General features: G+C 52.4%; 1 protein-coding gene across 1 annotated transcript in view; it reads right to left on the reverse strand.

The window, feature by feature from the left end:
* The window catches only part of plg (plasminogen), a 286,792-nt gene that overhangs the window by 207,931 nt on the left and 64,619 nt on the right, over positions 1–14,242 (reverse strand). Inside the window, exons 8-9 of the mRNA XM_072503655.1 lie at positions 2,069–2,231; positions 155–276 (exon numbers count right to left, since the gene is read on the reverse strand). Coding sequence (XP_072359756.1) covers positions 155–276; positions 2,069–2,231 — 285 coding nt within the window. The remainder of the gene's footprint in view (positions 1–154; positions 277–2,068; positions 2,232–14,242) is intronic.

Genomic DNA, 14,242 nt, shown 5'->3' on the forward strand with positions numbered 1-14,242 from the left:
GAAAACAGCAACACTGGCACAATAAGTAAAAGATGGGAGATTTGCTTGTAACAAAATATAGACCAATTGACAAAGCAGCAAACAGCTTAGTAAGATTTCCTATTGGACTAATAAATGGAATCAGAGCACTACCCGGGAACTGTGGAATTCTCACCTGGAGCCACAAGGCCACACTTTGGTACTTGGCAATATTCCCATCTTGTATCTCGGTCAGTGGTGTAGCACCAGGGCTCCTTTTCATTATCTGGGTTCCTGCAGTAATTACCTTCCAGGCCTCTAAAAAAAACAGAAGTTTGTGTGTTGATCAGAAAAAAAATTACATTTTTTCAGTGTGTGACTAGATTCTTCACATGAATAGAAGATGTGGAAGTCTGGACAATCTGAAACCTATTTGGAATCCATGATATGGAGATGCCAGCATTGGACTGTAGTGGGCACAGTAAGAAGTCATACAACACCAGATTAAAGTCCAAAAGGTTAGTTTGGAATCACTAGCTTTCGGAGTGCTGCTCCTTCATCAGGTGACTGAAGAGGTAGGTTCCACAAACACATGTATAGACAAAGTCAATGATGCAAGATGGTACTTTGAATGTGTCTTTGCAAGAAATTAAGTCTTTACAGGTCCCTACGGTGCAACTGGAGAGAGGGGTGATCACAGGTGAAAGAGGCTTGAATTGTCTCAAGCCAGGGCAGTTGCTAGGATTTTGCAAGCCCAGGCCAGATGGTGGGGAGTAAATGTAGTACAACATGAATCCAAGGTCCCGGTTGAGACCGTACTCATGCGTGCGGAACTTGGCTATCAGTTTCTGTTTTATCGCGCGTCCTGAAGGCTGCCTTGGAGAACGCTTACCCGGAGATCAGAGGCTGAATGCCCTTGACTGCTTACGTGTTCCCCAACTGGAAGGGAACATTTCTGCCTGGTGATTGTCGCACGATGTCCGTTCATCCGTTGTCGCAGCGTCTGCTTTGTTTCGCCAATGTACCGCGCCTCGGGGCATCCTTTCGTGCAGAGTATGAAGTAGACAACGTTGGCCGAGTCACACGTGTGTGCACCGTGCCACAGCAAAAAACCACACCAACCTCCTCAGAAGACAAATACGAGACACAACTGACAGAGTACCCTTCATTGTCCAGTACTTCCCCGTAGTGGAGAAACTAGAACATCTTCTTTGCAGCCTTCAACACGTCATCGATAAAACCAAACATCTTGCCAAGGCCATCCCCACCCCCCCACTACTTGGCTTCAAACAACCGTGCAATCTCAAACAGACCATTGTTTGCAGCAAACTACCCAGCCTTCTGGAGAACAGCGACCACAACGCCACACAACCCTGCCATGGCAACCTCTGCAAGACGTGCCAGATCATCGAGATGGATACCACCATTCCACATGAGAACATCACCCACCAGGTACGCGGTATATACTCGTGCGACTCGGCCAACGTTATCTACCTCATATGCTGCAGGAAAGGATGTGCCGAGGCGTAGTACATTTGCGAGGCCGAGTAAGCGTTCTCCAAGGCGGCCTTCAGGACGCGTGACAACACAGAATCTCCGAGCAGAAACTGATAGCCAGTTCTGCATGCATGAGTACGGCCTCAACCAGGATCTTGGATTCATGTTGCACTGCATTCACCCCCGACCATCTGGCCTGTGCTTCCGTATTCCTACCAACTGTCCTGGCTTGAGACAATTCACACCTCTTTAACCTGTGATTATCCCTCTCTCCAGTCGCACCGTTTGGACCTGTAAAGACATAATTACCAGCAAAGACTCGCATTGAAAGTATCATCTTGCATCATTGACTTTGTCTATACATGTGTTTGTGGAACCCACCTCTTCACTCACCTGATGAAGGAGCTGCCCTCCGAAAGCTAGTGATTCCTAACAAACCTGTTGGACTTTAAACTGGTGTTGTAAGACTTCTTACTGTTTGGAATCGGCAAGGCACCACACAACTTGGAACAAATCCACAATCAGGCAGCCAGAGGAGTGACTTATATTTGTCTCTTTCATCAGGGATGATGGTGAAAAACAGATCACACAAGGACTACTGATATTTACTTACTTGCAGGGGTAATTGCCCGGGGTTCTTGAGTGCGTGTGCGGATCCTGAACGTCCCATCTTTGACAGGTTCTACCAGAAATGGTTGTCGATATAACTCCACGATATACCTGACCCTTGCCTGTGTAGCACTCTGTCTCTCCTTCAACAGCAGGGGGCAGCTCAGCTTCAACAGACATAGAAAAAAACAACAGTGTCAAGTTTATGATTGAGATTTGTGATGGTGTTTGTGTAACATGATGAAACTATGGATAAACTTGTTCCCAATTTTCTGAAGGAGAGTGATAGAACATTAGAAGTGCAGGCATGAGAGCAGAACAAATATACCTTCCAATGCCTTGTTCAGGCAGTAATTTTTTCTGAGACGAGTCTAGACAGTGAAAGTACAAAAATTGTTTGCCCATAATGTGTGGAGAGGGGTGAGGAGACTAAAAGTTATTGGGCTGGATTCTCCCACCCTGCCCGCCCCAAGAATGCCATGGGCGAACCGTGTAAAATGGAAAACTCCATTGACCTCGGGCAGCATTCTACGGTCGCCAGGTGGTCACGACCGGAGATTCCTGCCCATTGTTTAAACTTGCAGTGACCTTATGAATGTCAGGGATCAAGGATAGTGCAATGTTGCAGATCACTCGTGTGCAGTGCTATTATGGGGGAAGGGGGAGCTTCTACCCTTCCACTCCCAGATTTAGCATTGGGGAAGTTCTGGTTATTGCTCTGTATCCTCTACGGATTAAAGTAATTATGTGAAGAAGAGTTGTCTTTGGGCTGTTGACTGCATTGATGATGGCTACGTAGCAGGTCATGCACCTGTCCTCTTGGTTACACCAATGCACACCTTACCAAAATTTGTAAAATGGAAAGATGGCTGAAGCTATAAGAGCTCCATACAGGATGAGATCCCATTGCTTGTGGGCTCTTGGGCAGCATGGTATCACAAATGGATAGCACTGGCTTCACAGCGCCAGGGTCCCAGGTTCGATTTCCCACTGAGTCACTGTGCGGAGTGTGGTAGGCTATATTAGGGGTATAATATAGGGGTACCTAGGTGGGATGTACCTTATACTGTAGTATGAGTGGTAGAACCTGCCTGCTGGTTCCGCCCAGCAGGCGGAGCATAAGAGTCTGTGTTTCACCCACAGCAGTCATTCTGTACCAGAGCTGCTGGGGTAACTACTTGTTCATTAAAGCCTTCAATTGGACTACAATCTCGCTTCAGTCGTGATTGATCGTGCATCAATTTAATGAACAAGAATTGAAGAATGGCTGCTCTCCGTATCAAGCTAGAGTGTCTACAAATCAACTCCCACACGGCAAATGCAGCAGCAACTTTTAAACATTGGCTGGCATGTTTCAACGGGTACATCAGGACGGCCCCGACTACCCCCACGGAGGAACAGAAAATGCAAGTCCTCCACTCAAGGGTGAGCCCAGAAATCTACACGCTTATCGAAGACGTGGACAGTTTCGAGGACGCAATGAATTTGTTGAAAGAGCACTACGTCCGCACTGTGAATCAGGTATATGCTCAGCATCGTTTAGGTACCAGACTGCAGATCCCTGGGGAATCACTGGACGATTTTTACCGCGCATTGTTAGTGTTAGGTAGAAACTGTAACTGTCCACAAGTCTCAGCCAATGACCACACCGAACTCTTAATGCGGGGTGCTTTTGTTGCGGGCATGCTGTCCTCTAAAATCCGCCAGCGACTGCTGGAAAACGACACGCTAGGGCTTAAAGAGGAACGGAAACTAACGCACTCCCTAGATGTAGCCTCCCTGTAGCACCATCAATCACACACGAGGCGAGACATAAAGAACTTCAATCGAGGCTTTATTGAGCAGACTTGTTCAGACTTGCTCCCCAGCAGCTCAGTCACAGAATGCAGCTGCGGGGAGTAAACCGGGTTCTTATACCCCGCCTATCTGGGTGGAGCCCAGTAGGCGGCAGATCCAATCGGGACCCAGCATCTGTCCTCCAATAGCTCCTCAGCATTCATGGTGTACTGTATTACCCCTAATACATACCACCACATTCTCCCCTTGTTAAAAAAGAACTCAGCGGGGTGGTGGGTGGTATGGTGGTAGGGGTTTACAGGGTCGGTGCCTTAACCATTGAACTATATACAATCATGCCGCTTTTACTGGGCCACTGAATTATTCACATTTTACCCGATTAGCAGCGTTAACTATTTACAACAATGCCGCTTTACTGGGCCACTGAATTATCTACATCTTAAGTCAATTCGATGAGTCGAGATGGTGCTCTGGTCGCCCTTTCCGATTGTCTCAGCCCGGGTGGTGGTGGTGGTGCTGGCTCGGGTCCGGTCGACTCTGGGAGCATCGCGCTGTCCCCTTCTGTTTCCTTACTCCTGGACGGGCCTGGGAGGAGAACCGATCCCCCCGGGAAGGGGGTGGCTGTGGGGTGCACCAGCGGGAGTGAGGGGGAGGTGATTGGTGTTGGGGGGGGTGTGGGAAGCTCCGGCAGGCGCCAGGTCCCGCAGAGAGACCGTGTCCTATCGGCCGTCTGGGTACGCCACGTAGGCGTACTGCGGGTTTGAGTGGAATAGATGTACCTTCTCCACCAGTGGGTCTGATTTGTGCGCCCGCACATGTTTCCGGAGCAGAATGGGTCCCGGGGCTGCCAGCCAGGTCGGAAGTGACGTTCCAGAAGCGGACCTCCTAGGGAAGACAAGGAGGCGCTCGTGCGGCGTTTGGTTCGTGGTGGTGCACAGCAGGGACCGGATAGAATGAAGGGCATCCGGGAGTACTTCCTGCCAGCGGGAAGTTGGGAGACTCCTAGACCGTAGGGCCAGTAGGACGGTCTTTCAGACCGTTCCATTCTCCCTCTCTACCTGCCCGTTCCCCCGGGGGTTGTAGCTGGTCGTCCTGCTCAAGGCTATGCCCTTACTGAGCAGGAATTGACGCAGCTCGTCACTCATGAAGGAGGACCCCCTATCGCTATGGATGTAGGCGGGGAAACCGAACAGTGTAAAGATGGTGCATAGGGCTTTAATGACCGTGGCCGCGGTCATGTTGGGGCAGGGGATGGCGAAGGGGAAACGGGAGTATTCGTCAACGACGTTAAGAAAGTACGTGTTGCGATCGGTGGAGGGGAGGGGGCCTTTGAAGTCCAAACTGAAGCGTTCAAAGGGACGGGAAGCCTTTATCAGGTGCGCTCTATCTGGCCTGAAAAAACCCGGTTTGCATTCTGCGCAGATTTGGCAGTTCCTGGTGACTGTACGGACCTCCTCGACGGAGTACGGGAGGTTGCGGGCCTTTATGAAGTGGTAGAAACGAGTGACCCCCGGGTGGCAGAGGTCCTCATGGAGGGCTTGGAGACGGTCCACTTGTGCGTTGGCACAAGTGCCGCGAGATAGGGCATCGGACGGCTCGTTCAGCTTTCCGGGACGATACAAGATCTCATAATTGTAGGTGGAGAGTTCGATCCTCCACCGCAGGATCTTGTCGTTTTTTATCTTGCCCCGCTGTGCATTATCGAACATGAAGGCTACCGACCGTTGGTTAGTGAGGAGAGTGAATCTCCTACCGGCCAGGTAATGCCTCCAGTGTCGCACAGCTTCCACTATGGCTTGGGCCTCCTTTTCTACTGAGGAGTGGCGAATTTCTGAAGCGTGGAGGGTCCGGGAGAAAAAAGCCACGGGTCTGCCCGCTTGGTTGAGCGTGGCCGCCGGAGCTACGTCGGACGCGTCGCTCTCGACTTGGAAGGGGAGGGACTCGTCGATGGCGTGCATCGTGGCCTTTGCGATATCCGCTTTGATGCGGCTGAAGGCCTGGCGGGCCTCTGTCGACAGGGGAAAAGTAGTGGACTGGATTAGTGGGCGGGCCTTGTCTGTGTATTGAGGAACCCACTGGGCGTAATAAGAAAAGAAGCCCAGGCAGCGTTTCAGGGCTTTGGCACAGCGGGGGAGAGGGAACTCCATGAGGGGGCGCATGCGTTCGGGTTGGGGCCTATCACTCCATTATGCACTACGTAGCCAAGGATGGCTAGACGGTCGGTGCTAAACACTCATTTTTCCTCGTTGTAGGTGAGGTTGAGGGCGTTAGCGGTCTGGAGGAATTTGCGGAGGTTGGCGTCGTGGTCCTGCTGGTCGTGGCCGCAGATGGTGACGTTGTCGAGGTACGGGAACATGGCCCGTAAACCGTGCTGGTCGACCATTCGGTCCATCTCCCGTTGGAAGACTGAGACTCCGTTCGTGACGCCGAATGGAACCCTTCCCGAATGGAAGTGGTATAGCCGCCCGTCTGCTTCGAAGGCAGTGTACTTGCGGTCACCGGGGCGAATGGGGAGCTGGTGGTAGGCGGACTTAAGGTCCACGGTGGAGAAGACCTTGTACTGTGCAATCCGATTGACCATGACGGATATGCGGGGAAGAGGGTACGCATCTAGCTGCGTGTACCTGTTGATGGTCTGACTGTAGTCTACGACCATCCTTTGCTTCTCCCCTGTCTTCACTACTACCACATGGGCTCTCCAGGGACTGTTGCTGGCCTGGATTATGCCTTCCTTCAGCAGCCGCTGGACTTCGGACCTGATAAACGTCCGGTCCTGGGTGCTGTACCGTCTGCTCCTAGTCGCGACTTATTTGCAATCCGGGGTGAGGTTCGCAAACAAGGAGGGCGGTTCGACCTTGAGTGTCGCGAGGCCACAGATAGTCAGTGGGGGTATAGGGCCGCCAAATTTGAATGTTAAGCTCTGGAGGTTGCATTGGAAGTCCTACCCCAGGAGGGTGGGAGCGCAGAGGTGGGGAAGGACATACAGCCAGTAATTTTTGAACTCTCTCCCCTGCACCGCTAGGTTTGCGATGCAGAACCCTTTGATTGCAACGGTGTGGGACCCCGCCGCCAGGAAAAATTTTTGGGTGCTTGACCGAATTACAAGGGAACAGCGTCTTACCGTGTCCGGGTGAATAAAACTCTCTGTGCTCCCCGAGTCGATCAAACGTGGCGTCTCGTGCCCGTTCACCAGCACCTTTGTCGTTGTCGTCTGGAGCGTCCGGGGCCGTGACTGGTCGAGGGTCACCGATGCCAAACGTGGTTGGTGCATCAGATCGTTGTCTTCAGGCAGTGTGGAGCCGTCCACGCTGGGGTCCTTGCCTGTCAGCCAAGATGGCGGCGTCCATGGATTGCACGCGGTCGGGGGTGGACAAAATGGCCACTCCCATGGGTCGCACGTGGCCGGGGGTGGACAAAATGGCTGCTCCCATGGATCGCACGCAGCCCGTGGGTAGTAAGATGGCGGCGCCCGTCCCCCCCTCGTGGTGTCCGGGGCCCAAAATGGCGGCGCCCCTGGGTCGCTGGGGGGGTTGAGTCCGTGGTCCCGTTTGTTCCCCGGAGATAGCGGTGACCCCACGGGACTGGCACACCGCTGCGTAGTGCCCCTTTTTACCGCAGCTTTTGCAGGTGGCCGAGCGGGCCGGGCAGCGCTGGCGGGGATGTTTTGGCTGCCCGCCAAAATAGCAGCGGGGCCCCCCGGGTGGTCTGGGATTCTGGCTGCGCACGCTTGCGGAGGGGTGGGGGGTGCCGGGGGGTCGGTCGCGGCGGGGGTTGACGGAGCCCAAGGAGCTGCAGCGCGATCGGGGGCATAGGCACGGGCGTTTTGGGAGGCCACGTCGAGGGAGGCTGCAAGGGCCCGTACCTCTGTGAGTCCGAGAGGGTCTTTCTCTAAAAGTCTCTGGCGAATTTGCGACGATGCCAAACCTGCTATGTAAGCGTCTCTGATCAGGAGGTCCGTATGTTCGTTCGCCGTAACCGCTGGGCAGTTGCAGTTTCGTCCCAGGATCGTTAGAGCATTGAAGAATTCGTCTAGCGATTCCCCGGGGATTTGTCGTCTCGTCGCGAGCTGGTAGCGTGCGTAGACCTGGTTGACGGGCCTAATGTAGATCTCCTTCAGCAAGTTGATCGCCGCTGGGAATTCTTCTGCGCCCTCGATGAGTGAGTAGATTTCGGGACTCACCCTGGAATGCAGGACCTGCATCTTCTGGTCTTCTGTTGGTCTGCCAGGGGCCGTTCGGAGGTATCCCTCAAAGCACGCCAGCCAGTGCTTAAACGCCGATGTTGCGTGCTGGGGAACAAGTCTGAACAAGTCTGCTCAATAAGTTGTAGCACCATCGATCACACACAAGGCGAGACGTAAAGAACTTCAACCGAGGCTTTATTGAGCAGACTTGTTCAGACTTGTTCCCCAGCAGCTCAGTCACAGAATGCAGCTGCGGGGATTAACCCAGGTTCTTCTACCCCGCCTATCTGGATGGAGCCCAGTAGGCGGCAGATCCAATCGGGACCCAGCATCTGTCCTCCAATAGCTCCTCGGCATTCATGGTGTACTGTATTACCCCTAATACATACCACCACACTCCCGCAATGCCCAGGCCTACGTTCCCGACCGTGCGGTACCCGCATGGACAGGGTGGACCCCACCCGCGGCCGATTCCAAAGCACCCCTCAATTCCCCACAAGCTTGGGGGCAGCCATCTTGGATGACGTCTCAGGTCCCCGACTCGGGTGGCCGTTTATCGCCCGACGAGATCTCTCAACTTCTGCCACAACTTGCCTCAGGACACTGGACCAGTCTCGGCCCCAAACGCTTTCAACTGCTGCGACGTCGGTACTCATCAACGGGCACAAGACATCCTGCTTGATCGACTCTGGGAGCACGGAGAGCTTCAGCCATCCCAATACGGTAAGACGCTGCTCCCTTGCTGTACACCCGATTAGACAAAAGATCTCCCTGGCCTCTGGGTCCCACTCTGTGGAGATCCGGGGGGGTACTGCATAGCCAACCTCACGGTCCAGGGCGTGGAGTTCAATAACTTCCGACTCTACGTCCTCCCCCATCTCTGCGCTGCCACACTCCTGGGACTGGACTTCCAGTGTAACCTGCAAAGTTGATCAGGGGGTTGGATAGGGTGGACAGTGAGAGCCTTCTCCCGCGGATGGAAATGGCTGGCACGAGGGGACATAACTTTAAACTGAGGGGTAATAGATATAGGACAGAGGTCAGAGGTAGGTTCTTTACGCAAAGAGTAGTGAGGCCGTGGAATGCCCTACCTGCTACAGTAGTGAACTCGCCAACATTGAGGGCATTTAAAAGTTTATTGGATAAACATATGGATGATAATGGCATAGTGTAGGTTAGATGGCTTTTGTTTCGGTGCAACATCGTGGGCCGAAGGGCCTGTACTGCGCTGTATTGTTCTATGTTCTATGTTTAACGTTCAAATTCGGCGGCCCCATACCCCCCCTCTCTGTCTGCGGCCTCGGGACCCTCAAGGTCGACCCGCCTTCCATGTTTGCAAACCTTACCCCCGATTGCAAATCCGTCGCCGCCAGGAGCAGACGGTACAGTGCCCAGGACCGGACCTTCATTAGGTCGGAAGTCCAACGGTTACTAAAGGAAGGCATTATCGAGGCTAGCAACAGCCCCTGGAGAGCTCAAGTGGTGGTTGTAAAGACCGGGGAGAAACATAGGATGGTCATAGACTACAGTCAGACCATCAACAGGTATACGCAGCTCGACGCGTACCCTCTCCCCCGCATATGTGAAATGGTCAAGGTTTTCTCCACAGTAGACGTTAAATCAGCCTACCACCAGCTCCCCATTCACCCGGACGACCGCAAGTACACTGCATTCAAAGCAGATGGGTGGCTCTACCACTTTCTAAGGGTTCCCTTTGGTGTCACAAATGGGGTCTCGGTCTTCCAACGGGAGATGGACCGAATGGTTGACCGGTACGGTCTGCGGGCCACGTTCCCGTACCTCGACAATGTCACCATCTGCGGCCACGACCAGCAGGACCACGACACCAATCTCCGCAAATTCCTCCATACCGCAAAAATCCTTAACTTAGCCTATAACATGGACAAATGCGTGTTTAGCACCGATCGTCTAGCCATCCTTGGCTACGTAGTGCATGATGGAGTCATAGGCCCAGATCCCGAACACATGCGCCCCTTCATGGAGTTTCCCCTTCCCCACTGCCCCAAGGCCCTGAAACGTTGCCTGGGCTTCTTTTCTTATTACGCCTAGTGGGATCCCAATTATGCAGACAAGGCCCGCCCACTAATCCAGTCCACAGTTTTCCCCTATCGGCAGAGGCCTGCCAGGCTTTCAGTCGCAGCAAAGCAGACATTGCCAGAGCGACGATGCACGCAATCGATGAGTCCCTCCGCTTCCAGGTCGAGAGCGACGCATCAGACGTAGCTCTGGCTGCCACCCTCAATCAGGCGGGCAGACCCGTGGCCTTCTTTTCACACACCCTCCATGCCTCAGAAATCTGCCATTCCTCCATCAAGAAGGAGGCCCAAGCCATTGTCGAAGCTGTGCGGCATTGGAGGCATTACCTGGCCGGCAGGAGATTCACTCTCCTCACTGACCAACGGTCGGTAGCCTTCATGTTTGACAGTGCACAGCGAGGCAAAATTAAGAATGATAAGAACTTACGGTGGAGGATCGAGCTCTCCACCTATAATTACGAGATCTTGTATCGTCCAGGGAAACTCAACGAGCCTCCTGATGCCCTGTCCCGCGGCACTTGAGCCAGTGTACAAGTAGACCGACTCCGGACCCTCCACGACAACCTCTGCCACCCGGGGGTCACCCGGTTCTTCCACTTTGTTAAAACCCACAATCTGCCCTACTCCATCGAGGAGTAGGCCCAGATCCCGAACACATGCGCCCCTTCATGGAGTTTCCCCTCCCCCACTGCCCCAAGGCCCTGAAACGTATTGGGTGGGCATAACCAGTGTGGTAAACCACTGTTGCACCTGTATTAGGCGATGTACGGTAGGACCTGTATTACAGGTTCGCCGGTAGTCCCTGCCTGCTGGCTCCGCCCAGGAGGCGGGGTATAAATATGCATGTCCTCCAGCCAGCAGCCATTTCGCCAGCTGCTGTGGGAGGCCACACATCTGATAGCAATAAAGCCTCAGTTGGATTCAACTATAGTCTTTGTCCAATTGATCGTGCCCCAACCAGAAACTGTGAAATCTGCACGGAGTGCAAGCCGCACTTCTACAGGCCAGAGAAAGCGCACCTGGTGAAGGCTTCCCACCCCTTTGAATGCCTCAGCGTGGCTTTCAAAGGGCCCCTTCCCTCCACCGACCACAACACGTATTTCTTAAACGTGATTGATGAGTACTCCCGGTTCCCTTTCGCCATCCCCTGTCCCGACATGATGGCTGCCACCATCATTAAAGCCCTCCACAGCAGCGTTACCCTGTTCGGTTTCCCCGCCGACATCCATAGCGATAGGGAGTCCTCCTTCATGTGTGACGAGCTGCGTCAATTCCGGCTCAGCAAGGGCATTGCCTCCAGCAGGACGCCGAGTTACAACCCCCGGGGAAACGGTCAGGTAGAGAGGGAGAACGGGACCGTCTGGAAGGCCGTCCTACTGGCCCTACGGTCCAAGAATCTCCCAGTGTCCCGATGGCAGGAGGTTCTCCCCGATGCACTTCACCCCATCTGATCACTACTGTACACTACTACCAACGAAACACCTCATGAACGTCTCCTTGCCTTCCCTAGGAAGTCCTCCTCGGGGACCTCGCTCCCAACATGGCTGGCAGACCCCAGACCCGTCCTACTCTGCAAACACGTACGGGCGCACAAGGCGGACCCACTGGTCGAGAGGGTACATCTCCTCCATGCTAACCCCCAGTACGCCTATGTGGCGCACCCCGACAGCCGACAAGACACGGTCTCCCTCCGGGATCTGGCCCCCACTGGATCCCCCCCCCCCCCAACCCCAACCATTTTTTCACCAGCGCACACCACCGCAGCCCCCTTCCCAGGAGGATCCGTCCTCCCACTGGCCCCATCCGGATGCGATGAAGCTGAAGACGACACGCTCGTGGAGCCACGGATGCCCGAGCCGACGCCAGCATCAACACCGGGACTGCGACTATCGCAGTGGACGACCAGGGCTCCCGACCGGCTGATAGTTTCATTGTAAAATGAACTTGTAAATAATTGTCTGTAAATATGTGTATTGCATGTAAAGGCACCGAAGTGTACCGCTATAACCTCTACCACTGTAAAAGCAAGGCCACCACCTCTGCCGGACTCTTTTAAACAGGGGGTGAATGTTAGGGGTATCGCGGTACCTAGGTGGGATGTACCTTATACTGTAGTATGAGTGGTAGAACCTGCCTGCTGGTTCCGCCCAGCAGGCGGAGCATAAGAGTCTGTGTTTCACCCACAGCAGTCATTCTGGACCGGAGCTGCTGGGGTAACTATTTGTTCATTAAAGCCTTCAATTGGACTACAATCTCACTTCAGTAGTGATTGATTGTGCATCACGGAGTCTGCACGTTTTCTCCGTGTCTGCGTGGGTTTCCTCCGGGTGCTCTGGTTTCCTCCCACAGTCCAAAGACGTGCAGGTTAGGTGGATTGGCCATGATAAATTGTCCTTCGTGACCAAAAAAGGTTAGGAGGGGTTATTGGGTTACGGGGATAGAGTGGAAATGAGGGCTTAAGTGGGTCGGTGCAGACTCGATAGGCCGGATGGCCTCCTTCTGCACTGTATGTTCTATGTTCAGCTGGAATAGTGTCATTGGGTAGAACAGTAACTTGAGCAGCTAGGATCATAGAATGAGAAAACACAAGAGGAGACCTTTCAGCCATCATGGGCTGGGTTCTCCGCCCCGCCACGCCACATTTCAGGTTCATTACGCCGGCCAGTCGATAGGGCAGCCCCACACTGTCAGGAAACCCCCGGGCTGCCAGCAAAACGGAGCACCCACCGGCAGAGAATCCAGCCCCAGGTCTATTTTAGGTATTTGAAAGAGTTTTCCAATTACTTTCACTCCCTTATTCTTTGCTCATGGCCCTGCAAAATATTTTCCCTTCAATTTATCAAATTAGATTTTGAAAGATAGTATTGAATCTGCTTCCATCACCTTTTCAGACAATGCATTCTAGATCACAACAGCACATCTGAAAGAAAAAAATCTCATCATTTCATCAATGGTTCATTTGATCATTATCTTAAATCTATGTCCTTGGCTATCAATGCTTCAGTTTATTTTATTTACTCTATTAAAATCTTACATTATTTTAAACACTTATTAAACATCCCAACTTCTCTTGTCTCACCGCATTGCTGATGTCTCTGGTACCATTTAGTGAATATAAATCCTTGACAACTGATGCTAAAGTGTGGTCCAGCTTTGGACATAATACACCAGTTGATGCTTAACTAGTGCTTCATAAATGTTTCGCATAACTTCTATGGTTTGTACTTCAAGCCTCTGCTTTTAACATTTTGATATGAATACAGCCAGAGTCAAGTCCACAGCACCATAGATGGATTTGCTGTACAGATTGGGAGTTGAACGTTGGGAATGGAATAGTAATAGGGGATTCTATGGTTAGGTGAGTAGATGGGGGTTTCAAGTATGATTCTAGGATGGTAGCTGGCACCGGGATGTCGCTCAGCAGCAGGAAAGATGGTGGTATAGTAGTAATGTCACTGGACAGGTATCCAGAGACCCAGATTTGGGGAGATGGGTTCTCATCCCACCATGGGAGCTAGTGGATTTTAAATCCACTTAATAAAATCTGGAATTGATAGCTAGTCTGATTAATGGTGACCATGAAACTAGTATTGGTTGTCATAAAAACTAATCTGGTTCAGATGACCGATGTCATTTGAAATCTATCATCCTTACCTGGTCAGGCCTACATGTGACTCCAAATCTAAAGCAATGTGATTGACTCTTAACTGCTCTCTGAAATAGCCTAGTAAGCCACTCAGTTCAAGGGCAATTTGGGATGGGGAATAAATGGCTGTGATGCCCACATATCTTCAAAGAATAAAAGAAAAGCTGCAAAACATTCTGTGGTGGGATTATGAAGAGCCAGAGGTCATGACCATATCAGTGTATTCTATTGGCAGAAAGGAAGATGAAATCCTGCACGCTCTTTTTCAGAACTGAAGAGAGGTAGGAGTGTGACGTGTTTTTGCTGATGAAAAGGGGAGTGGCAGGTGGAATGAAAGAAAAGGGACTGGATTCTCCATTTGGGAGACTATGTGCTGACGGTGTCTTGGGAACAGTGAAATTTTACGCCCGATAAAATGGCACAAAAGCTGCACCGATCCTCTGTAGAGCTCCTAGCTGCCAATACGGCCGGTGAATTGTCGGGTCCGTGGCTGCG

This window comes from Scyliorhinus torazame, chromosome 1 (assembly GCF_047496885.1).
Source record: "Scyliorhinus torazame isolate Kashiwa2021f chromosome 1, sScyTor2.1, whole genome shotgun sequence".
NCBI lineage: Eukaryota > Metazoa > Chordata > Chondrichthyes > Carcharhiniformes > Scyliorhinidae > Scyliorhinus > Scyliorhinus torazame.